Consider the following 24,663-nt stretch of genomic DNA (forward strand, 5'->3'; position numbering starts at 1 on the left):
CATATAAACATATGAATACACAATAGGATAAATGCTGGAGGTGACTGGTGGCCTTGTCCCACTTTGAGTGTTGGGAATTAACCAGGGAAGGCTTGTCAGAGTTGGTGGGGTTTTAGGAGAGCTTTGACTATGGGGAGACCTGTGGTCTGTCACAATTGGGGCAAGAGAGAGTTCTGGGCCAGGGGAACACAAGGATGAGGGGCCAGATGCAGAAGAGGTGAGAGGAAGCAGCATGATGTAATGGATAAAGCTTGTGCCTGGGAGTCAGTTGTGGGTTCTAATCCCGGCTACGCCACTTAATAATAATAATAATGATAATGGCATTTGTTAAGCGCTTACTATATGCAAAGCACTGGTCTAAGCACTGGGGTAGATACAAGGTGATCAGGTTGTCCCACGTGGGGCTCACAGTCTTAATCCCCATTTTACAGATGAGGTAACGAGGCCCAGAGAAGTTAAGTGACTTGCCCAAAGTCACACAGCTGACAAGTGGCGGAGCTGGGATTTGAACCCATGACCTCTGCCTCCAAAGCCCGTGCTCTTTCCACTGAGCCATGCTGCTTCCCTGCACTTGTCAGCTGTGTGACTTTGGGCAAGTCACTTAACTTCCCTGAGCCTCAGTTACCTCATCTGTAAAATGGGGTTTAAGACTGTGAGCCCCATGTGGGACATGGACTGTGTCCAACCTAATTTGCTTGCATCCACCCCAGCTCTTAGTACAGTGCCTGGCACACAGTAGGCACTTAAATACCATAATTATTATTATTATAAGAATAGAGAGCAGAAATGTAAAATAGGTAAGTTGGTGGAAAGCCTGGAAGTTGAGTGTGAGTAATTTTTTTGGTTGATAAGGGATAGGAAAATGGAAATCCACAGATTCACTAACCTTTGCGGATAATTTTTAAAGTCTTGACTGTCTCCTGGGTTAATTTAGTAATCAGTACCTCCCCAAAATCTGCACTGCACCCTTAGAGTCACACTGTCTTCCTAATCCTCTTGCCTTAAACCCTCCTGTCCTTCCTAGCAGTATCTCAAGAGGAGGGCTCCTGTCTTCTCTCAAAATCTCCATTCCCTCTGTCCACCTCCCTTCTTCCCTGACCACCATCTTCTTCCCTGGCCACCACCCACTCTATAATGGCTCCTTCTCGATTGCTTTAAAACACGCCGTATCCTAAAAACGCCCTCCTTTGACCCCTCAGTACCTTCTAGTTATCAACCCATCTCCTTCTTACTATTCCTTTCCAAACTCCTTGTTAAGCAAGTTGCTTCCACTACCTCCACTCCCTCTCCTCCAATTCTGTCCTTGACCCCCTCCAATCTGGTTTCCACCATCTTCACTCAGGTGCAGCCCACCGGGAGCTGGTGACAGGGTAAGGGAGTGGGCGCTAGGCTCCCTCCTGGAGCAGTGACTAGGTGGGTTCCCATGGTAACCGCTCCTCACCCTCCCGGCCCTGGACTCAGGCTGTGCAGGCAGGCCCGGCTTTGACAGTGATTTATGCGCTCACCTGCCTTCTTCCCTACCCCAGCAACTGCTCCTTCCCTGGCCCCCATCCCCACAGACGTGAAGAAAGTAGCCAAGTAGGATCCTCTTTCAGTAGAAAGAAAACACTGAGACAAAAAAGACGCAATGACATATACACATCTGGAATTTATTTATGCTAATATCTATATCCCCCTAAGACTGGAAGCTGGTTGTGGGCAGGGAATATGTCTGTTTATTGTTCTACCGTACTCTCCCAAGTATTTAATACAGTGTTCTGCACACAGTAAGTACTCAATAAATACAACTGACTGACTGAAGAGCATTGTAACTAAGCACCTGGGAGAGCACAATACAACAGAGCTGACAGACAAGTTCCCTGATCACAATGAGCTTACAGTCCAAAGGGTGAGAGAGACATGAATATAAATGAATAATCTGTAATATATAAGTATATACATAAGTGCTGTAGGATTGAGGGTGGGGAGAAAATCAAATGTCCAAAGGTCACAGATCCAAGGTCTCAGATGACAAAGAAAGAAGAGGAGCCAGGGAAAGGAGGGCTTAATCAGGGAAGGACTCTTGAAGGAAATGTGACCTTCTTAAGGCTTTGAAAGTGAGGAGAGTGGTGGTCTGGCAAATATGGAGCGACAGAAAGTTCCACACCAGAAGAGGGAGGATGGAGGAAAAGGGTCAGTAGCCAGACAATCACTAAATCCTGTCAGTTCAACCTTCACAGCATCGGTAAAATCAGCCCATCCCACTCTGCCCAAACTACTACCAAGTTAATGCAAGCATTTACCCTGTCCTGCCTTGATTACTATATTAGCCTCCTTGCTGACCTCCCTGCCAACTGTCTCTCCCCACTCCACTCTGCTGCCCAAATCATTTTTCTACAAAAATGTAAGTCCATGTTTCCCTACCCTCAGAATCCTCCAGTGGTTGCCCATACACCTCTGCATTAAACAGAAAATCCTTACCATATGCTTTAAAGCACTCAATCACCTTGCTCCCTTCCACCTCACTTCACTACTCTCCGAATACAACCCAGCCAACACGCTTCATTTCCCTAATGCCACCCTGCTCAATGTACCTCAATCCCATCTATCTCACCACTGACCTCTCACCCACATCCTGCCTCTGGACTGGAGTGCCTTCACCCTTCATACTGGACAGACAACTACTCTCCCCACCTTCAAAGCCTTACTGAAGGCACATTCTCTCCAAGAGGCCTTCCCTGACTAAACCCTCCTTTTCTCTTCTCCCACTCCCTTCTGTACCACCCTGATTTGCTCCTTTTTAACCCCCGCGATCAGCCCCACAACATTTATGTACATAACCATGATTTATATTAGTGTTTGTCTCCCCCTTTAGACTATAAGCTTTTTGTGGGCAGAGAACGTGCACATTTCGTTGTATTGCACTCTCCCTTGGCTCTGCATACACATCAATAGCTACAACTGATAAAACAGAATTGGTAGGGACATTACCTGCCCAAGAGCTTACAGCCTAGAGGGGAAGACAGACGTAAATATAACTAAGTAAATTACAGATATGTACATAAGGGTTGTGACGCTGAGGGAGGGGTGAAAAAAGGGAGCAAATCCAATTTACAAGGGTGATGCAGAAGGGAGTGGGAGAAGAGGAAATGACAGCTTAGTCACAGAAGACTTCTTGGAGATGTGCATTCAAGAAGAGTTTGAATGTGGGGAGAATAATTGTTAGATGTGAAGAGAGAGGGTGTTCCAGGCACAGTGAGCAAGCTGGCCCTTGAGGAGTGAAGTTCGCACTCTGGACAGTAGTAGGAAATCTATAAGGGTGGGGGGGGGGGCAGCTGACTGAGTGCTTTAAAGCAGTTTCTGGTTTGATGAGGAGAGGGATGGGCGACCACTGGAGTTTCTTGAGTGTGGAAAAACGGGCTGATAGATTTGGCACAGAAATGATCTGGGCAGCAAAGTGTGGGCTGAAATGGGGAGAAACAGAAGGCAGAGAGGTCAGCAGGAGACTGATACAGGAGTCAAGGCGGGATAGGATAATTGTTTAGATCAGCATAACAGCAGTTTGGATGGAGGGGAAAGGGAGGATTTTGGTGATGATGCAAATGTAGAACTAACAGAATTTGGTGACAGATTGAACATGAGGTTGATTAAGGGATGAGTCAAGGACAACACCAGGATTATTACTTGGAGGAAGGATTGTGGTATCTACAATAATGGCAAAGACAGGGAGAGGGCAAAAACTCCTCTCCATTGGTTTCAAAGCACTCAATCACCTTGCTCCCTCCTACCTCACCTCACTACTCTCCTACTACAACCCAGCCAACACACTTCACTCCTCTAATGCTAACCTTCTCACTGAGCCTCAATCTCATCTATTTCACCACCGATCCCTCACCCACACCCTGCCTCTGGCCTGGAATACCCTCTCTCCTCAGTCCGACAGAAAATTACTCTCCCTCCCTTCAAAGCCTTATTGAAGGCACATATCCTCCAAGAGGCCTTCCCTTCCTTAAATCTCCCTTTCCTCTTCTCCCACTCCGTTCTGCATTGCCCGGACTTGCTCCTTTTGTTCTGCCCCACTGCAAGCCCCAAAGGTTTGTATACATATCTGTAATTTATTTATATTAATGTGTCTCTTCTCACTCTAGACCGTAAGCTCACTGTAGGCAGATAATGTTTTATTATTGAACTGTACTCTCCCAAGTCTTACTACAGTGCTCTGCACACAGTTAAGCGCTCAATAAATGTGACTGAATAAATGCACGAATGAATGAAAGAGATGAGTCAAGGCTAACACCAACCTCGGCTTCACTGACAATGTCCTCTCTTGGTTCCCCTCCTATCCCCCTGGCTGCTCATTCTCAGTCTCTTTAGTAGGCTCCCCTGTCTCCCACCCTCTAACTGGGAGTTCTTCAAGTCTCAGTCCTGAGTCCCCTTCTATTTTTCACCTACACCCCACTCTCTTGGAGAATACATTCACTACCATGGCTTCAACTACCACCTCTGAGTGGATGATTTCCAAATCTACATCCCCTGGCCTGGCCTCTCTTCTACTCTACAGTTTTGCACTTCTTCCTGCCTTCAGAACATCTCTACCTAGATGTCCTACCAAGATCAAGTTGACTTCAAAGAATCGTAAGATTCTTGGTAATAATGATATCAAAACAAATCTTTCAGCTGGATAAAAGAATAGAATTATGACTTTACATTTTTCCCTACCTTTTAGTTTCCCCACATATCCTTTTTACAGACAAGATACCTGTAGGTATTGTTAAAGAATACTCCTTGGGCTAGGCAAGATTAAAGCACTTTTCTTAGGCTGGCTAAAAAAACCCCTCACCTTCTGAAAAATGTAGAGAGAAGGAAATGTGCGGGATATATCCAACTTAATTAGTTCCAGACTAGCTTCTCGGTCAGCAGTGGACACACCTCCATCTAGTAGGAAATAGAAAAATAGGATCACCCCTGGGAGTCACAAAGGACTCTTTTTTTCATTCATGCTGAATAATCAAGTGGGATGTGGCACTGCAACTTAAGGGAAAATAACTGCAACTTAAGGAAAATTAACAAGAAAGAGAACCCAAACTGGATGATGTACCACTTCTTCAGGAGCTGCTTCCCAGCTCTGATGAATGCTTACCAAATCACACAAAACCAATTAACTATTATACCATACTATATTGATACTTGTTTACCTCTGGGATGCAAAAATTCACTACCAAGATATAACAATTAAGTTTTATAAGCACTTCCCAAAGTAAAGGATTACTATTTTATTAAAAGCAAAATTGGATCACAAAGGTTACTTTTTTCCCTAATAAGAGTAAAGAATCACAGAATTTAAGAAGTCATTTGCTTATGGAAAAAGAACCACAGGGAATCACACACAAAATGGCTTCTTCATATACCAAATCTACTTGTGCCAACTTGTGGATTCCATTTTGCAGACTTGAAGTGTGGGAAGACGTTCCCTAATTCTTTCATCACACCATGGCCAAATTATTACTGAGAACCGTTATTAGAGCAGAGCTGGGAGTAATTTCATAGATGCAGTTCTGGTTAGTTCCCTTTTAAAAGGGCTTTGGTGAAACACAAATAATACAGTTCAAGGTTCAAGCTACCTGGACATAAAGTAGCTATCTGAGGATACTTAGTGTAACATCGAGGGTACTCTCTCGTTCCAAAGAAACAGCTCATGGTATGGAGATCTGGAAGCAGGCAGTAAGGGATGCAACTTGAGAGTCTGCCTAAGTCAGACAAAGGCAAAGGGAAGGAATAAATAATAAATATTTAGGCACTGGGGGCATAGATCCTGACAGGTTAGAGGTCAAATAATAAGGAAATCACATTTGCTACAGGACAGGAGGTAAGTGGGACACTGTTCTGAGAGTGTCATTACTCTGCCTGATCCAGAGCAGGAGAGCCCTGGACATGGACAGTGGGTGGAAAGTTGAAACTCTGGGTTGAACGTTTGGGAGAAATGGATGCGTCTCTGTGGAAAGTCACGATTCCTGTGGATATTGAGGTTTATTTGACAGAGAATAAAATATACTTTCCATATTTCTCCTCTTTGTTGGTGCTGCCCCGTCTCACTGCTTCTGACAGGACCACTGGTCCCGGCCCCAAAATGGAGGTACTCTCTTGTAAGAGGTGGCTCCAGGGCCTCTGCCCTCTAAACTGGAGTTGGGATTTTTCTAAAAATGAGGGGCTGTTACTTCACACTGAGCAGCAGCATGGCGGAGGGGACAGAGCATGGCCAGGGAGTCAGAAGGATCTGGGTTCTAATCCTGCCTCCGCCATATGTCTGCTGCATGACCTTGGGCAAGTCATTTCATTTCTTTGGGCATCAGTTACTGCATCTGTAAAATGGGGATTAAGTATGTAAGCTCCATGTGGCACCGGGACTGTGTCCAACCTGATTAACTTATATCTACTCCAGTACTTAGAACAGTGCTTGGCACATAATAAGCATGTAATATGTACCACGAGAATAATACTTATTATTATTATTATTATTATTATTATTATATTGTTCTGGACTATAATAGTGGTGAATATTTGAGAATTGCTAAATTAATATATTTTTAAATGATGTAAACATAAAAAAGGTCTATTTCTTTGTGTTTTTCTTAGGCTGTCATCTACATGACTACATGAAGGGTTAATCAATTTAAGATTTTCCCTATTACAGTCTAAGCGTGACCACCTGTTGGACTTTGTTGTTGCCTTGGAGTGTTGGCTGCACTCCCAGGCAAGAATAAAGTTAAAAGGATATCCTCGAGGCACTCCTGGGGATTGTGGCCGCAACCCCTGGGGGGGAGCCCAAGGACACTTAGAATCCTGCAAAATGTTGATGAAGGGAGTGACTGTCCGGGGAACCTAGCCAGTTCTTTGGGCAGTCCTCCAGTATTATCACCACTTAAGGTCACACAACAATTTGGCAAATAACTCTGGTACTTGGCTTAGTGCCTTCTTTGTCTAATTTTCAATATAAGTCCCATGTTAGTCCCTTACTCTTCGGAGTCCCACTCGTAGAGAAGACGTTCTGCTCGGGACATCCCCATTCAGGACTCTGGAAGCTGTAACTGGGACTCCCCAGCCTTGAAACCAGACGTAGGTGCTCTCCCGAATTGGTGATATATAACTTATCTACTATTATTATTATTATCTTAGCTTTTATATGTATCTGCATTTTTCTGTTCTATTTCCACCCTCAGTTATATTGTCCGTGTATTCCTAATAAAATCTATGATTTGGCACACTGTGTAAGAGTGAGTTCATTATTCTAGGCAATCTGAACCGCTAAATTGCTGCAGCTGCAAAAAAGTATCTCCTTAATGATACACTACATAAAGTCCAAAATATATCTAGAAATTAATAATAATAATAATGATGATATTTATTAGCAAAATAGCTGAGGTGGCACTTAGTAGCAAAATTACCGGTTACTTTTTCCACTTGGTTCTGAAAGAATTTTTTAAAGGGGGATTTTGTGGGTGGAGACCTGAGGGAAGCTGAAAGGCAAATAAAAACATCTTTTAATGGTATTTATTAAGTGCTTACTATGTGCCAAGCACTGTTCTAAGTGCAGGGGCAGATTAATTAATCAGCCCTACTACTAATAATAATTAATAATTTTGGTATTTGTTAAGCACTAATTATGTGCCAGGCACTGTACTAAGCGTTGGGATGGATACAAGCCGATTGAGCTGGTCATAGTCCCTGTCCCACATAGGGCTCCGTCTCGATCCCAATTTTACAGATGAGGAAACTGAGGCACAGAGCAGTTAAGTGACTTTGACAGAGCCAGGATAAGAACCCAAGTCCTTCTGACTCCTAGGCCTGTACTTACAGTGTGCAGAGCACTGTACTGAGCCTTTGGGAAAATACAATTTAAGAGAGTTGACAGACATGTTCCCTGACCACAACAAAAGTTTACAATCTAGGAGGGAAGGACAGACATTACTGTAAATGTAATAGGAAATCAGTGAGAGGGGGCAAGGTCACTGAGTGTTTTAAAGCTGATAGTAAGGAGTTTTCGTTTAATTCGGAGGTGGATGGGCAACTACTGCAGGTCCTTGAGGAGCGGGGAAACATAGGCTGAATGGTTTCATAGAAAAATGATCCAGGGGGCAGAGTGAAGTACAGACTGGTGTGGGGAGAGACAAGGGCAGGGAGGTCAGCAAGGAGGCTGGTGCAGTAATCAAGGTGGGATAGGCTTAGTGCCTGGATTAATATGGTAGCATTTGACTGGAGAGGAAAGGGTGGGTTTTAGTGATGCTGTGAAGGTTCACTCAATTATATTTACTAAGCACTTATTGTGTGCAGAGCACTGTACTTGGCGCTTGGGAAAGTACAATACAAAAAGAAACAGTGACATTCCCTGCCGACAATGAGCTCACATGAGATGAACTGAAGCTATAGGGACGTGAAATCTAGGGAGGTGACATTGCCATTAATGGGGAAGTTGGGAGGAAGAGAATTTGGGGAATGACGAACTGGTTGAATTTTAGGCAGACTACTGTAATTTTTTTGATAGGCTAATACGTTAAAAAAAAAATCTACCCAACATCTGACATGTCCTCAGAGACACACCTTCCACACAATTTTCTGAACTTGCTTCACTGAAGTTTCGCCATCTTTCCTTGGCTCTTGATAGGAAGATTTCATAAAGTTCTGTAAAAGAAAAACAGTTAAGAAAACAAAAAAACCTTGGGACTACATTAAAATAATGGGATATGTTTATATTTGGCTTCATTTAGCAACGATTTAGGTTAATCGCAGGTCTCTGAGCATCCACGAATAAGCAAAACCTCCTTAGCAGCAGCAGTTGGCCAAAAAGTTCCTTGTTGATGTATCTGAATCTTTCACCCTCCTCGTTGAAATTAGACTGAAGTTGAACTAATGTCGAACACAGAAAAACGTTGACAGGAAGATTCTCTTGTGTCTTTTTAAGTCCACTTTGGTGTCTCCTTAAACTATTACACTACAATTTTGAAAGCCAAATTTATGTAATTTATGTATAATGAAAGGGACCTCAGTGAATCACTGACATTAGTTTTAACTCATCAAAGCATCAAAAATGGAATAAGAAACCCAGGATTCTGATGTCAAAAGCGGCCTCAAAGGATGCTTGGGGGAATAAAGTTGAGATTATATGTTCCACTTCAGGACTAAACCCAATCCATGACTGAGGGTTACCTTTCCTGTCCTTTTAAAATCTCACAACCTCCTCCAGAAGATTATTCTAATTTATTATTATTATTAATCGTATTTATTGAGTACTTACTATGTGCAAAGCACTGTGCTACTTGTGAGAGTACAATATAACATCAGACACCTTCCCTGCCCACAACAAATTTTCCTATCTACTGGCTCAAATCTAAGCACCTTTTCTCCTGTTCTGTCCTCAAGTCAGTCAAGACATAGAACAGCTATTTCGTATCCTTTTTCACAAACCCATATTTCCTTAATATGGCAAAAATAAAAGTCCCATTCTCCCTCCTAAACCCACTCTTCTAAACAGCTTCCTCTCCCAGAAGCTCACAACTTTAGAGTTACTTTTGATTCCCATTTCTAGATCCTGTTAGTTCTTACTCCACAGTATTAGTTAGTTAGTTCTCTCCATCCATATGGCAACCACACTGGGTCATGCTCTTACATTTTCCAGACTAAGACTAGTACATCAGTCTCCTCACTGGCCTTCCTGCCTCCAGCTTATCCTACACTTCTGCTTGGATCACCTTTCTAAAACACGACTTAGGGTGCTTTGTGTCACTCTCCTATAAGCAGCATGGCCTGTTGGATACAGCATGGGCCTGGCTCTGCCATTTGTCTGCTGTTTGTTGCCAATTTGCCAAATATGTTGCCAATTTGTACTTCCCAAGCGCTTAGTACAGTGCTCTGCACAGAGTAAGCGCTCAATAAATACGATTGATGATGATGATGATGATGATGTTTGACCTGGGCAAGTCACATAACTTCTCTGGGCCTCAGTTTCTCATCTGTAAAATGGGCATTAAGACTGTGAACTTCATGTGGGACAGGGGCTGTGTCCAATCCGATTTTCTAGTATCTACCCCAGAGCTTAGTACAGTCCTTGGCACACAGTAAATGCTTAAGTACCATTTAAGAAAAACTGCCGTGGCTACCGCTAAATATCAGTCAGAAGCTCCTGACCAATACAGTACTCTGCACCACAACAAATGCTCAACAAATACTGACTGATTGGACTCTCTGCTCCTCCCAAAAGCTAACCTCCCAACCAACTGTACCTTGCTCTTGGCTCACTCAAACCTTACCATTGTTGCCTCTATCTTCGAATCTGCAAAACCATGTTACTTCCTGGCTATTTCGCCTTCTCTGATCATTTCTTCTCATTGACCATCCTTAGCATTTATGTATAAAACTATTATTCATGCCATTTGTTTATATTTGCATCATTTTTTTATTTTCCTTTACGTAGGATTGCTGTTCCGTGTTCTATCTATATTTGTACTTATTCCCACTGTAAATTAATAATCAGTGCCTGCCTTAAACCAAATTTGTGTCCTCATGCTCTTTGAAAGCAAAGGCTGCATCTTTCACCCTTACAGCATGCCTCTAGTAACTTGATAAAGCTCTCTGTACATAATGAGCACTCAGTAAATGCTAACTAATTAAAAGAACTATTGAAAATGGTTTTTTAGTTGCCTTTGCCCACTTTGTGACCTAGTTGAAACAACATGGTCCTGGAAGTCAGGGGACCTACCAATCACTCTAATTTACTGAGGGTAAACAGTACTTGTGTGCAAAGTACTGTTCTAAAAGCTTGGAAGAGTACAATATAACAGAGGTGGTATACACAGTCCCTGACAACAGTCGAGGAAGAGACACACATTAATATAAGTGAATAAGTGCTTTGGGGGTGGGGCAAAGAAAAGGTACAGATCCAAATGCAAAGCCACCAAAGGGAGTAGGAGAAGAGGAAATAAAGACTTATGCAAGGAAGGCCGCCTGGAGAAGATGTGATTTTAAAAAGGCTCTGACTGTCAAATATGAAGGTGGAGGGAGTTCCAGACCAAAGGGAGAACACGGGAGAGGGGTTGGCAGCAAGAATACGAGTTTGAAGATGAGTGAGTAGGCTGGCATTTGAGGAGCGAAGTGTACAGGCTGGGTTGGAGTAGGAAATCAGAGAGGAAATCAGAGAGGGGGCAATGTGACTGAGTACTTTAAAGTCAATGGAAAGGAGTTTCTGTTTAATGCAGAGGTGGATGGGTAACCACTGGTGGATGGCGTAACATGGACTGAATGGTTTTGTAGAAAAATGATCTGGGTAGCAGAGTGAAGTAAGAACCGAAGTGGGGAGAGACATGAGGCAGGGAGGGCAGTAAGGAGACCGATGCAGTAATCAAGGTGGGATAGGATAAGTGGTTGGATCAACATGGTAGCATTTAATCGGAGAGGAAAGGGTGGATTTCTAGATTGTGAGCCCCTTCTAGACTGTGAGCCCATTGTTGGGTAGGGACCGTCTCTATATGTTGCCAACTTGTACCTCCCAAGTGCTTAGTACAGCACTCTGCACACAATAAGTGCTCAATAAATACGATTGATGATGAATGAATGAATGGATTTTAGCAATTGTGCGAAGGTAGAACTGACAGGATTTGAAGCCATACTGAATATGTGGGTTGAATGAGAGAGGTGGGCCTTGCCTTTAATTCTGGTGCCACCATTTGTCTGCTTTTGTGACAACTTCTCTGTGCCTCACAGTTTCCTCATCTGTAAAAAGGGGGTAAGACAGCTGTTCTCCCTTCTACTTAGATCTTGTGCCCCATATGGCAGGGACTGTATCCAACCTGATAATCTTGTATCTTGACCCCAGGCTCGGCACAGCACTTGACACACTGTAAGTTCTTAACCAATACCACAGTTGGTCTTATTTATTTTCTTCACCACGCTAGGAATGGTAGTTACAACTAGCTTCTTTAACTTTTTTTCTTAGGTCATATTTCCCATTTTCTTATTTTTGTGGCCATTTTCCTACCCCCAAATTTGACCCAATATTGGATCAACCTAAATTATTTCTACCTACCCCAGCGCTTAGAATGGTGCTTGACAGACAGTAAGCACTTAAATACCATTTAAAAAAATTGGAAGTAAAGGATTAACCAATGCTGATTATAGTACAAGCATTAGAGTACGATGTGCTGGGCAGCAATGGCATGAGAAAGAGTGGACTCAAGTTTATTGTTCAGAAGCAGGCAATGGTAAACCACTTCCATATTTTTACCAAGAAAACTCTGTGGATACACCACCAGAACGACTGCAAATGAAGAATGGGGCATTCTGGGAGAGATGTGTCCCAGCCCTACTGAGAGCTCACCTCCTCCAGGAGGCCTTCCCAGAATGAGCCCCCTCCTTCCTCTCCCACCGCCTTACCTCCTTCCCTTCCCCACAGCACCTGTATATATGTATACATGTTTGTACGCATTTATTACTCTATTTATTTTACTTGTACATATCTATTCTATTTATTTTGTTAATATGTTTTGTTTTGTTCTCTGTCTCCCCCTTCTAGACTGTGAGCCCACTGTTGGGTAGGGACCGTCTCTATATGTTGCCAACTTGTACTTCCCAAGCGCTCAGTACAGTACTCTGCACACAGTAAGCGCTCAGTAAATACGATTGATTGATTGATGGCATCGTTATGGGTCGGAGGAGACCCAACTGCATTAAGACAAGATAAATCAGAGTAAGACCTTTCCTTTAGTGGATTTTTCTTCTGCAGATTTGGTTTTTATGCAGCTATTGCTGATACAAACCAACTCTATGCTTCAAATTGCTCAAATCAGTTGCTGAATGCAGCAGTTTGCTAGACCATAAATCCTTTTATCAGTGAGGTTGCATTGTACTTTTCAGTACCTCAGCTGATAGAATCCACAATCTTATTTGCCGTCTTAATAATAGCAGTAATGTCTTTCATCAGTGAGTAGTCTTCTAAAGCCTTGTTTTCCTGTTTTAACTCTGCTGGTTGAGTTTCCTCCAACAACATCAGAGAAGCCAATTTTCACTCTCCATGCTTCCTCTCATTTACTTCTACTGAGAAGTAAATTGACAGTGAAGTGAAAGAAGTGACAATTTCTTTAACTGTCACAATCACTTTATATTACATTTTCTCACTCTGTATTATCTGTTCAAAGAAAACAGATTCAAGATGGGGAGAATAGTAACTCACCATTATAAGATGCAGAGGTTGATCCACTGCCTAGAGGAGAGCCCCAGCCCCAGTGATTCTACTGTCAGTCGGAAGGAAAAAGAAAAAGCTAAAAAAGGACATGCCACAGGCATTACTTTGCCAAGGCTGGGAGGCCTGCTCTTCTAGCCTTTCTTGTGGACTCCCCCAGTTTCCCTGTGCCTTCTCTGGAAACAATCAACCCCGTGATGTAGGTGTGAGCAGGTCCACCACTGATGGGAAGTTAGAACTGGTAGGTACAGGTAGTTTCACCAGTGCTCACCAGGTAAGCCAGTTAAAGGAGTTTAGGCTAATTGTAATGGACTAGCTTTGAAAAAAAACACACACACCACACAAACACACATGCACACACACACACACCAGGAGTGATATTTAGTTCATTTCCCACCGCAAGACTCCAAACTTTCCCACGAACACTAGGGGGCAATCCCTGCCACCACAATTCTCGAACTCTTCGTGTACTACGCCTAGAATTTAAAAAGAAAAGAAAAAAAGATGTTACATTCTGTAACAGAAACAAAGCTGGACTAAGAGATAATGGCATGATTTTAAAGACAAGAAAGTCGGGGAGGGCACCGGGAAATCAACTATGTGATATTTTGATATCACATTAGCAAGCCTGGGCCTGGGAGGAGTACCAAGTTCCATGTATTCTAGAGGGCCAATACTGATAATCTGACTCCTCCAGGCAGAAAAAACAGAAAAGTAGTAGTAAGCTGAGGAAGACTTGAAGACCAAGAGCATCAACCTTGGTACTCCCAAACCACACCCATTAAATCCAGAGAGGCTCTGAGAACATCCGGACTCCTCTCTCTCCCAGGAACCTGCTACAGTTCAGAAGCCAACCTTTGGAGTCTTCCCTGTGTTGGACTGGTCCAGTCCTGTAGCGATGCAGACCCCATAGGTTGTCATACAGGTTCCGAGGGTGGGTACAAGTGTGGAAGGGAGAGAGAAAGAAAAAGGGGGAAAAAAGCCTATAAACACATCGGGAATTCTCCCTTGAAAGAGACTTGCACTTTACCTAGGGTCAGGAGGTGGGTGTGAGTTAAAAGCAGGCACGGTCAACTGTATCATGGCAAGGATTATTCAGCAGCCTGAGATGTCTAAAGGCCACCTTCTCCATGCCTCTTTCCAATTTGCTCCCTCCTGCCTTGACCCTAGGGGCCCCACTCCTCCTCAAAGGGAAGGTGGCAAGGCGGACTGGGCAGCCATCTCTGTGCGGGCAAAAGCAGGTGAAAAGACTGTGGGTGGGTCATCTGCAGATGTCAAGGTGGGTACAGGCACTCCATTTAGTACCCAAGCAACTGATCATCCCCAGAAAACATCTGAGCTTCTCTTCTAGAGGGGCACTGCTGCAGTACAGGAATGATCCTGGAGAAGTCCCACCCAACATCCCCAATTCTTCCCCCCTGGTTGGGCTAAGGGGCTCATGGGCTTGCCCTGAGGAGGCTCTGGGCAGCACTGGACTAGTGCCTCTAGTTTCAGTAAATCCCCCAGTGAAAAAGCAGCCAGGAAAAGAGGGCAAGGATAATCCCATACAGCTTGGTTAAACCTGGGGTCTACAAACTGAGGATCTGGAGCTATATAGGGCTATTCTTGGAACTAAATATGGTTTCCAACGTTGGGAAGGGAGATGAAGAATCTGAAATGGCCACCCAGGTCCTCAGGCTGAAGTGGAGGGGCCAAGGCCAAACACCTTACAATACCACTACTGCCCCTGACCCCACTACACTCTCAATCTACCAAAAAGCTGCGCCGAAGGTGCAGAGTCACTGACTCTGATTGACCCATTGTTGCTGGAGGTGGGGAGTGCAATGGGCGCTTTCCAATTGGCTGTCAGCCCACTAGAACCTCCACCAAGTCGGGTAGGTAAGCATTAACCCCAAGTAAGCCCCAAAACCAATCCCCTGCTTGGAGGAATTCTGGAGCCTGGCGGCCAGCCCTGGGTGGGATTGGATCCACCTGCTCGATCTGCCCTCCAGATGCCATGTGGACCAGAGAGTCCTCATTCCCTTCAGCCCAGGTGAAGAGTTCTGGCCGCTTCATGGAAGGGAATACCTATCTACCTTGGAGGCTTGCCCCCATGGGTTCGGCAGCTCTTCCGAGCCAGTAGGGAGGCCGGAGCAGAGGGCAGAAGCAGAAGAAGGGGCAGTAGCAGGGAAGGGACAAGAACAGATCTTATTCACACACCCAGAATTTCCAGGAAGTCCTTCCCCGACCTCTGCACCTCAGCAATGCTGCCAAAACCTGTCACTGGTTGTGAGCTGGGGAAGGACATATCCTGTTCACAACTAGGGAAAAATGGATCTACTGGCACCAAAAGCATTGTTGTTTCACATCCTGGGGTGAGGAGATGGGAGAAGAGAGGATGGGAAGGGATTATGAGCCCATCACGTCACCTCTCCCTCTCCCATCCCCTTGCCTTCCTTCCCTTTCCAAGTCAGAAGCCACACCTGTTGCTATGAAGCAGCTCCACTCAACTGAATTTACTGAACGCTTACTATATGCGAAGCACTGTACTAAGCGCTTGGGAGAGTGCAATACAACACATTCCCTGCCCACCGCAAGCTCCCAGTCTAGAGGGGAAGACAGATATTAATATAATATCACATTGCATCACTTGAGGTGTGATTTAATAATGGTACATATTACATGGGGACCCCATAAACCCAAGAAGCCCTGGACACACCTCCCTCCCCGAGGGTTGGGGGTTAGAGGTTAATTTGGCCCAACTGACAAGCAGGCACTGCATGAGGGATGGAGGAGTGGTGGGGAGAGGGTTAAGCTTTTAATCGTGGAGTTACTCTGTGCAACTGGCTATGTGTCTACTGCTCAAAGGTTTTATCTGGCTTGACTCTTCTTCACGAGAAGATTGCAGGCACCTGGGCTAAGCTAAGGTTTATCGATAGGGAAAGGGATCAAAATCAAAACCAGCAGTGTAGCCAGAAGTCTAGGAAAAAAGGGACAGAAATAGGAAACTACAAAGTTTTCCACGCTGACAAGCTCTTTTACTTACATGCCTTCCCAGTTGGGCAGAATCTCATTGAGCCAGATCACCACAGCACTGGCAATATTCTCCTCCAGCTTGAACTGTTCTTTCATTTTCTTCTTCCTTTCATGTGCATCTTTAATTTCTGTGTTAAACATGTGAGAACCTTTACATGTAAATCTAAAACTCCCTTGCAAAAACCCTTCCTAATCTCTCATCCCTCCAAGATGTCTGTGCTAATTAATGAGGAAGGGGGAGGACTTGGCCTCTAACACTGCCTCCAACCCCTAAAAGTAAAAGACAAACCATAAAACGTTGACAAATAGAACTTTAGACAAAATATTTATGCACTATATTTCCTGGAAAATAATGCTGGAGATATGGGGCTGGATTTGCTGGGTTTTGGTAGCCAATCTAAAATGTGGATTCTCCGTACTCACTGAGGCCCATTCTGAGGGGGGTAGAGGTGGGTAGGGACTGTCTCTATATGTTGCCAATCTGTACTTCCCAAGCGCTTAGTACAGTGCTCTGCACACAGTAAGCGCTCAATAAATATGATTGATGATGAGAGAGGAAGGAGACGAAAAGCTCTTTCTAGTCTGGTGGTTCTGGGACAAGTCACTCTGGGACAAAATCACTTCCTTCCCCCCAAATCCCTACTAGCACCTCTGTTTTTCTTATCAAACAGATCCCTAACTACTAGTTCTAGGGCTTCACCTGCTGATTCTCTCTGACATTCCTGGCTTTTTTTTTTATTCACCCCCTAACCATGGTTCATTCCCTCCTCCCAAGCAAACCTCATACTGTCCCTTTCTCTCGACTCTCCTGCCTCCAAGCCATTGCTCACAATTTCTGCCTCCTAGTATGCCCTCCATCTTTGACTTGCCACACCATTTTCTTCCCATCTTTCAAAGCTCCTCTAAAGAACCAACTTCTCCAGGATGCTCATCTTGATGATTAATCTCATCGTTCCAGATGTCCTAGCACCCTATCAGCCCTCTCGAAACTCATGTCTTTGTTATTTATTGATATAGTCACCTTTATTTACATCTATTGGTCCTTCTTAACTACATGGTAACCCTCAAATTCTGTCATCTTTCCACACTGCTGAAATTTTGGATCATATTGAGCAATGTCAAAACCAACCCTCAGGGTAATGCAGTGTGAAAAATCAATCAAAAGTATTATTGAGTGCTTGCACATGACTGTGTATTAAGTGCTTGACAGAGCAAGTAAGACACACATTCTCTGCCCTCAAGGAACTTACAACTTAATGAGGGAAAACAGACAAAAACTACTCACAGTAGAGGCAGCAGGAAGAATAAGGACACAACAGAAAGTAGCAGGAATAGAGCAGGATGAAATCGCTGCATTTTTTTTCAATTTATGGTCTTTGTTCATCATCATCATCAATCGTATTTATTGAGCGCTTACTATGTGCAGAGCACTGTACTAAGCGCTTGGGAAGTACAAATTGGCAACATATAGTAAGCGCTTTGTTGAGCGCTTACTACGTGCCAGGCACTGTACAAAGCACTAGATACAAGCTAGTGCTTGTATCTTAGACATAGCCCATGCCCCACATGGGCCTCACAGTCTTAATCCCCATTTTACAGATGAGGTAACTGAGGCAATGGGGATAACTGTTTCCCCCTGCTATGAGCCCCATGCAGGACAGGGACTGTGTCTGACCTGACTTGTACCCATCTCAGCGCTTAGAATAGTGTTTGACACACTGTCAGTGCTTAACAAATGCCGTTTTAAATAAACCTATACCTCTAAAGAAAAACTTGAAACCCACTGTCCCCTTCCCTGTAGTCAGGAATGCTTCTTGGGACCAAGAACACTATTTTAGTTATATCCTTTTTGCCTTCTGGCCAAGTGGAAAGTACACTACTCTGGGAATCAGGAGGCCTACATTCTAGTCTCATTTCTGCCTACAGCTGGTTAACATTGGTGAAGGCTTTCACCCCTAGTGCTCTCAATGTGACTTATTGGCTTTCTTCACCCGCTACTCACCTTCCCCTTCCTGAGCTCCCATTCTAAACCCAACTCACTCTCAAGTCTCTGATTTCTCTTGGATCTGTACCCTTTGCACATTTGGTATTCATCCCACAGTCAGCCCCACAGCAGTTATGTGCGTATCTGTAAATTATTTACTTATATTAACGTCTGTCCCTCCCTCTAGACTGTATGCTTGTTGTGAACAGGGGACATATCTATCACCTCTGTTGTATTGGACTCTCCCAAGAGATTGGTACAGTGCTCTGCACATAGGAAGCGCTCAATAAATACTGTGAATGAGTCACAGAAAAGTTAAGTGACTTGCCCAAGGTCACACAGCAGGCAAATTCATTCAATCGTATTTATTGAGTGCTTACTGTGTGCAGAGAACTGTACTAAATGTCCACTTCCCTTCCACCACACAAGGAGAATCTGGGAAAGTTGTCTCTCACTCTCACGTGTGTGACAAACTGCAAGCTGCAGGAATTGGGCTCTCTTCCTCAATACTGGAGATGAACCCTACAAAGACCCTGAAGCCAGCAAAAACTCTCCTCCTGACTTCCACCACATAGTGGGTGAACCTTCACAACCTTTAGCTATTGGGAAGCTACATTCTCACAGGACTCAGGGCCAGGAGCTGCAGTTATTGAGATTCTAGTACTTCATCGTGATTTGCACTTTGCACTGCATCCCTGTTCTCTTGTCTCGCCCCAAGCTCTCGTACTCTGTCAGAACATTCTTATCCAATTTGACTCCACTCTCTGTGTCAGTCCCTCTTCCACTCCTTACCTTACAACCTCATCTAAATGTGGCCAAACTCAATTTCATCCTTGACCTGTTCCTGTCCAAGTCACTACTCCCCTCGCCATGACTGAAATCAGGCTCATCCTCTATTATCCCTGCTGCTCTCTCTTGAGGGAGTTTCATTTTTTCCCCTCTTCTGGTGGCTCACCAGGAAAGAAGAAAGGGTTGGCTTGCTACTCACTCACACCCCACACTCTATCCTTCATCTTCTCTTCCTGTGCAGATCACATCACCTGCAATCATCTTCCATCCCCCTGACCTTTTTCAATTTTCTGAGCATGTTTGGTGCCTTTCTCACCTTCCTTTCCCCCCTCTCTTCCTCTATATTGATCCTTGGGGATTTCAACACCCACGTGAATGTTCTTCATAGACCGCCGCCAGCCACTTCATCTCACTCCACTGAACTCCTACTCTACCCCACCCACTCAACTACTTGGACAAATGGTGGCTCTCATCATCACTAGTACCAATGTACCATTTCTTATCTCATCAACTCTGAAAACCCTTTCTCTGACCTAAGTGGCCTTCTCTCTGACCCCCCCACTCCATGCAAATCTTCCTCTGGCCTTACAGAGTCTTCCGATCTCTTGACACCCTCCATTTACCCAACCTCGCCTCCCCAAGCAGAAATCCACACCCTCTACAGAGCAATTGCCACCAAATTCAACTCTGGGGTCTATCAGACCCTAAACTGATCGTCCTCCACCAGCTCCCAGCCCTGGATCTTTCCCAGAGTATTTTTAATCTACTCTTGCACTTGTGGTGTACAGCACTGTTGGCAGACTTTGGCCATTTTACATTTATCCCTACGAGCTGCAACTGCGCTCTCTCCTCTGATCAGCAACATTGTTCCTTCCTCCTTGACTCCAATGCCCATTGCTTCCACCAACTACACCAACTTTATCTCCCACCTGAAACTCTCAGCGCACCCACCTCCTTTTTGTATTGCACCAATGACCTTTCCAAGTTCTTTGTTGACAAAATAAAGATTATCATGTGTATGAGTTCCCCGAAATACCCTCGGCCCCCTGCCACCTCTTCATCCACACTCTCGTTTCACCTTGTCCATCTGTCAAGATCTCATCTGTCAAGGCTCTCCCAATGGATTTAAAAATCTATCTCTATTATCCATGCCTCTTAATCCATTTCTTCTCACTTTATAAGAACCTATGAGCCCTCTCTTTTTCTTTATTAATAATAATAATAATAATAATGGCATTTGCTAAGCGCTTACTATGTGCAGAGCACTGTTCTAAGCACTGGGGGTGGATACAAGGTGATCAAGTTGTCCCACATGAGGCTCACAGTCTTAATCCCCATTTTACATATGAGGTAACTGAGGCTCAGTGAAGTTAAGTAACTTGCCCAAGGTCACACAGCAGACATGTGGCAGAGTCGGGATTCGAACCCATGACCTCTGACTCCAAAGCCTGCGCTCTTTCCACTGAGCCACGCTGCTTCTCTAACTTATAACCACCTTCCACCACTTTGATGACTCCTTCCCCTCAGCCTAAAAAACATGCCTACCCTTCCCTAAACCCCAAAATTTCTCTGGATGTCACTGAATCACAGATCCATTGCCCCATCTCCCTCCTGCCATTCCTCTCCAAATTTCTTGAAACTCCTCCACTTTCTCTGCTCCAATTCCTTTCTTGAACATTTACAATCAGACTCTCACTGCCTTTACTCCATTAAGACTGCTGTTTCCAAGGTCACCAATTACTTACTCCTAATACTCATCAACTTTTGCTATCGGCACTGTAGAACACTCTCTTCTCCTGAAAATATTATAAAACCCTGGTTTTCCTAACCCAAATCTCTCCTAGTTCTCCTACTACTTCTCTGGTCAATCACTATCAGACTCTTAAACTAGTTCTCCCTATTCCCCATTCCTTAACTGACAGCTCTCTTCTGCATCCCCTTCTCTCTCAATCTGCATTTAGTCCCTTGGGGAAGTCAACCGCAACCATGGCTTTAACTATCATTTCTCTGTGAATGGCTCCCAAATCTATCTCACCTTCAACATTGTCTACTATCCCCTTCTCCTGGAAACATTATCCAACCTCAGCTTCACTGACAGTGTCCTCTCCTGGTTCTCCCCCTATCTCTCTGGCACCTCATTCTCAGTCTCTTCCGCGAGCCCCTCCTCTGCCTCCCATCCCCTAACTGTGGGTGTCCCTGAAGGCTCAGTTTCTCTGGCAAGAGAAAGTTCAAATTTTCTCCTACCTCAAAGATTTTCTACTTGGACTTCTTGCCGGTACCTAAAGTTCAACACGTCCAAAACAAAACTCCTCCACCTTCCGCCCCAAATCCTCTCCTTCTTCTAACTTTCCCATCACTGTTGACAACATCACCATCCTCCCGATCTCTCAAACGAATAACCATTATCCGGGTTTTCCTTTCTTTTCATTCCCATATTCAAGCTCTATCATCAAATCCTGTCAGTTCTTCCTCCACAAAGTTTTCGGTATCTGTCACTTCCTCTCCATACGAATTGGTCATTTCAAATTCATCCTCACCTGCTGTAACTCTGCACTCTCCTCTACTTGTTATTATTATTATTGTTATTATTACTAATAACAAAAATAATTACTAATAATAACAATAATAATGATAATGGTACTTGTTAAGCACTCACTATGTCCCAAGCCTTCCCAATGAATTGACGCCTTACCACTGCAGGAGAGTTTGCGTACGCTGACGAAGCTTAGGGCCATGCCGTCTATGGCTACCCACAATGGAAAGGTCTAAAGCCGAAGCACTGGACAAAGTCGATCCAAGTGATCAAAGCACTGATCAAAGACAATGGCAGAGACTTAAGTTTTTACTGCACAGAAGATGGTCATGGTGAACCACTTCCATATCTTTACCAAGAAAACTCCATGGCGACACATACCAGACTTTATGATAGAAAATGAGGCGTTCTGAAGGGTGTGTGTCCATGGGTGGGAAATGACGGCACGTGAAGTTTGTGCCAAGCGCTATTCTAAACAGCATGGCGTGGTGGACAGAACATGGGCCTGGAAGTTGGAAGGACCTGGGTTCTAATCCCAGCTCCGCCACATGTCTGCTGTTTGACTTTGGGCATGTCACTTAACTTCGCTGGGCCTCAGTTACCTCATCTGTAAAATGGGGATTAAGAGTGTGAGCCTCATGTGGGACAGGGGCTGTGTCCAACTGACTGTCTTGTATCTACCCCAGGGCTTAGAACAGTGTTTGGCACAGAGTAGGCACTTAACAAATACTATTATTGTTATTATTATTATTATTATTATTATTAAGTGCTGGAGTAGATATACGTTAATCAGGTTGGACAAAGTGTTTGTTCCACATGGGGCTCACAATCCAAGTAGGAAGCGTAGGATTTAATCCCCATTTTACAGATAAAGTACCTGAGGCCAGAGAAGTTGCGTGCTATGCCCAGGGTCACACAGCAGGCACGTGGAGGAGCTGGGATTAGAACCCAAAACTTCTGGCGTGTGATCTTTCCATTAGGCCACACTACTTCTGACTATTCTCATTCCCCCTATTACCCAGCACTTAGTAGGTACATAATAACGATTATGATTACTATATGGGAAGCAGGGTGGTCTAGTAGAATGAGAATGTGCCTGGTAGTCAGATGTCCTGGGTTCTAATCCTGACTCCATGTGCCTGCTGGATGACCTTGGGCAAGTTACTTAACTTCCCTGTGACTCAGTTACCTTATTTGCAAAATGGGAATTGAATACTTGTTCTCCCTCCTGTGAGTTCCATGTGGGACCTGAATATCTTATATCAACCCCAGTGCTCAGTACAGCGTTTGGCACATAGTAACTGTTTAACAAATTCCACAATTATTATTAGTACTAGTACTATTATTATTATACACACACCATATTACTTTATGCTGATGGTAATTTAATAATAATAATAATAATAATAATGGCATTTGTTAAGCACTTACTATGTGCAAAGCACTGTTCTAAGGGCTGGGGGGGATACAAGGTGATCAGGTTGTCCCACGTGGGGCTCACAGTCTTAATCCCCATTTTACAAATGAGGCAATTGAGGCTCAGAGAAGTTAAGTGACTTGCCCAAGGTCATACAGCAGACATGTGGCGGAGCCAGCATTCGAACCCATGACCTCTGACTCCAAAGCCCGGGCTCTTTCCACTGAGCCATGAATTTACTTTAGTGTCTCTCTCCTCTACTGCACTGTAAAGTCCTATAGGACAGGGATCATATCTACTGTACTCTCCCAAGGGCTTAGAACAGTTCTCTCTACTCAAAAGGTGTACCTCAGGGAATTTACAATCTAGGAGGGTCATAGTCCCGGGCCCTTAAAGCTCAATGGGCTCTGCTAAGGTGGCACAAAGATGCTGATAGAGGATCTGGAAGCATGTTAAATAGGGGGATTAAAAAGCAAACTGGGGAAGGCCTCCCTGGAGGAGATATGATTTCAAAAGGGCTTGGAAACTGGGGAGAGTTGTGGTAGGTCAGGGAGGGAGTTACAGAAAAAAAGGAGGAAGAAGCCTGAGGAAGAGGTGCATGGTGAGAAAGACAAAACAAAGCACAGTGAGTGCCTGGGCTGATCCACAGCCCTGGATCACATTCACAGTTGGCCTCCGTCGCTCTTGAGCATGAGCCACAGAGCACTGCTGGCAGAAATTTAGATATCAGGTCAACCTCATCCACTTCAAATTTATTCTTGCATGCTTTAACTCTGCCCTCTCCTCTGCCTGACAAAATTATTTCTCCATCTTTACTGACACCCATGCCCATTGCCTTTGCAGTTTTTCTACAAGTTTAACTCACTCCTCAAATCCCCTGTTCCATTCCCCTCCCCCCCTCCGCCTCCCCCATCCCTTGCCCCTTATGACCTGGCCACCTTTATTGAGAAAATTGAAATCATCAGCCATGATCACCCTAAAATCTCCCCTCTCCCCTTCTTCAACTGTCCCATCTTTCCCAGCAGTATCTCAAGAGATTTGCTTTCTCTCAAAATCCACCCCCTCCACCTGCGCCTCTGACCGCATTTCATCAAAACACTTGCCTCCTCCCTTCTTCCCTTCCTAATCACAATATTCAACTGTTCCCTCTCCAATGTCTTCTTCCCCACTGCTTTCAAACATGCTCCCCATCCTAAAAAAACCCTCTCGTGGCCCTACACCTCCCTCCAGTTATCACCCTATCTCCCTCCTACCATTCCTCTCCAAACTCCCTTGAGCAAGCTATCTACAAGTTCCTCTCCTCCAATTCTCTCCTAGATTCTCTCCAACCTGGCTTCCACCCCCTTTACTCTACAGAAATTGCCTTCTCAGGTTACCAATGGTCTCCTTCTTGGCAAATCCAATGGCCTCTACTCCATCCTAATCATCCTCAACCTCTCAGCAGCCTTGGACACTGTCAACCATCCCTTTCTCCTGGAAACATTATCCAACCTTATCCTCACTGACACTGTCCTCTACTGGTTCTCCTCCTATCTCTCTGGCACCTCATTCTCAGTCTCTTCCATGGGCTCCTTCTCTGCCTCCCACCCTCTAACTGTGGGTATCCCTCAAGGCTCAGTTTTGGGGCCTCTTCTATTCTCCATCTATACCCACTCCCTTGGAGAACCCATTCACTCACATGACTTCAACTACCACCTCTATGTAAATGATTCCTGAATTTA

The 24,663-nt window shown here is 44.4% G+C and overlaps 1 protein-coding gene across 1 annotated transcript in view; it reads right to left on the minus strand.

The window, feature by feature from the left end:
- Positions 1-24,663, minus strand: part of LOC119932843 (TBC1 domain family member 12-like) — a 106,415-nt gene that overhangs the window by 22,328 nt on the left and 59,424 nt on the right. Inside the window, exons 6-10 of the mRNA XM_038751962.1 lie at positions 16,230-16,347; positions 13,574-13,680; positions 8,575-8,655; positions 5,601-5,726; positions 4,820-4,914 (exon numbers count right to left, since the gene is read on the minus strand). Coding sequence (XP_038607890.1) covers positions 4,820-4,914; positions 5,601-5,726; positions 8,575-8,655; positions 13,574-13,680; positions 16,230-16,347 — 527 coding nt within the window. The remainder of the gene's footprint in view (positions 1-4,819; positions 4,915-5,600; positions 5,727-8,574; positions 8,656-13,573; positions 13,681-16,229; positions 16,348-24,663) is intronic.

This window comes from Tachyglossus aculeatus, chromosome 10 (genome assembly GCF_015852505.1).
Source record: "Tachyglossus aculeatus isolate mTacAcu1 chromosome 10, mTacAcu1.pri, whole genome shotgun sequence".
NCBI classification, from domain to species: domain Eukaryota; kingdom Metazoa; phylum Chordata; class Mammalia; order Monotremata; family Tachyglossidae; genus Tachyglossus; species Tachyglossus aculeatus.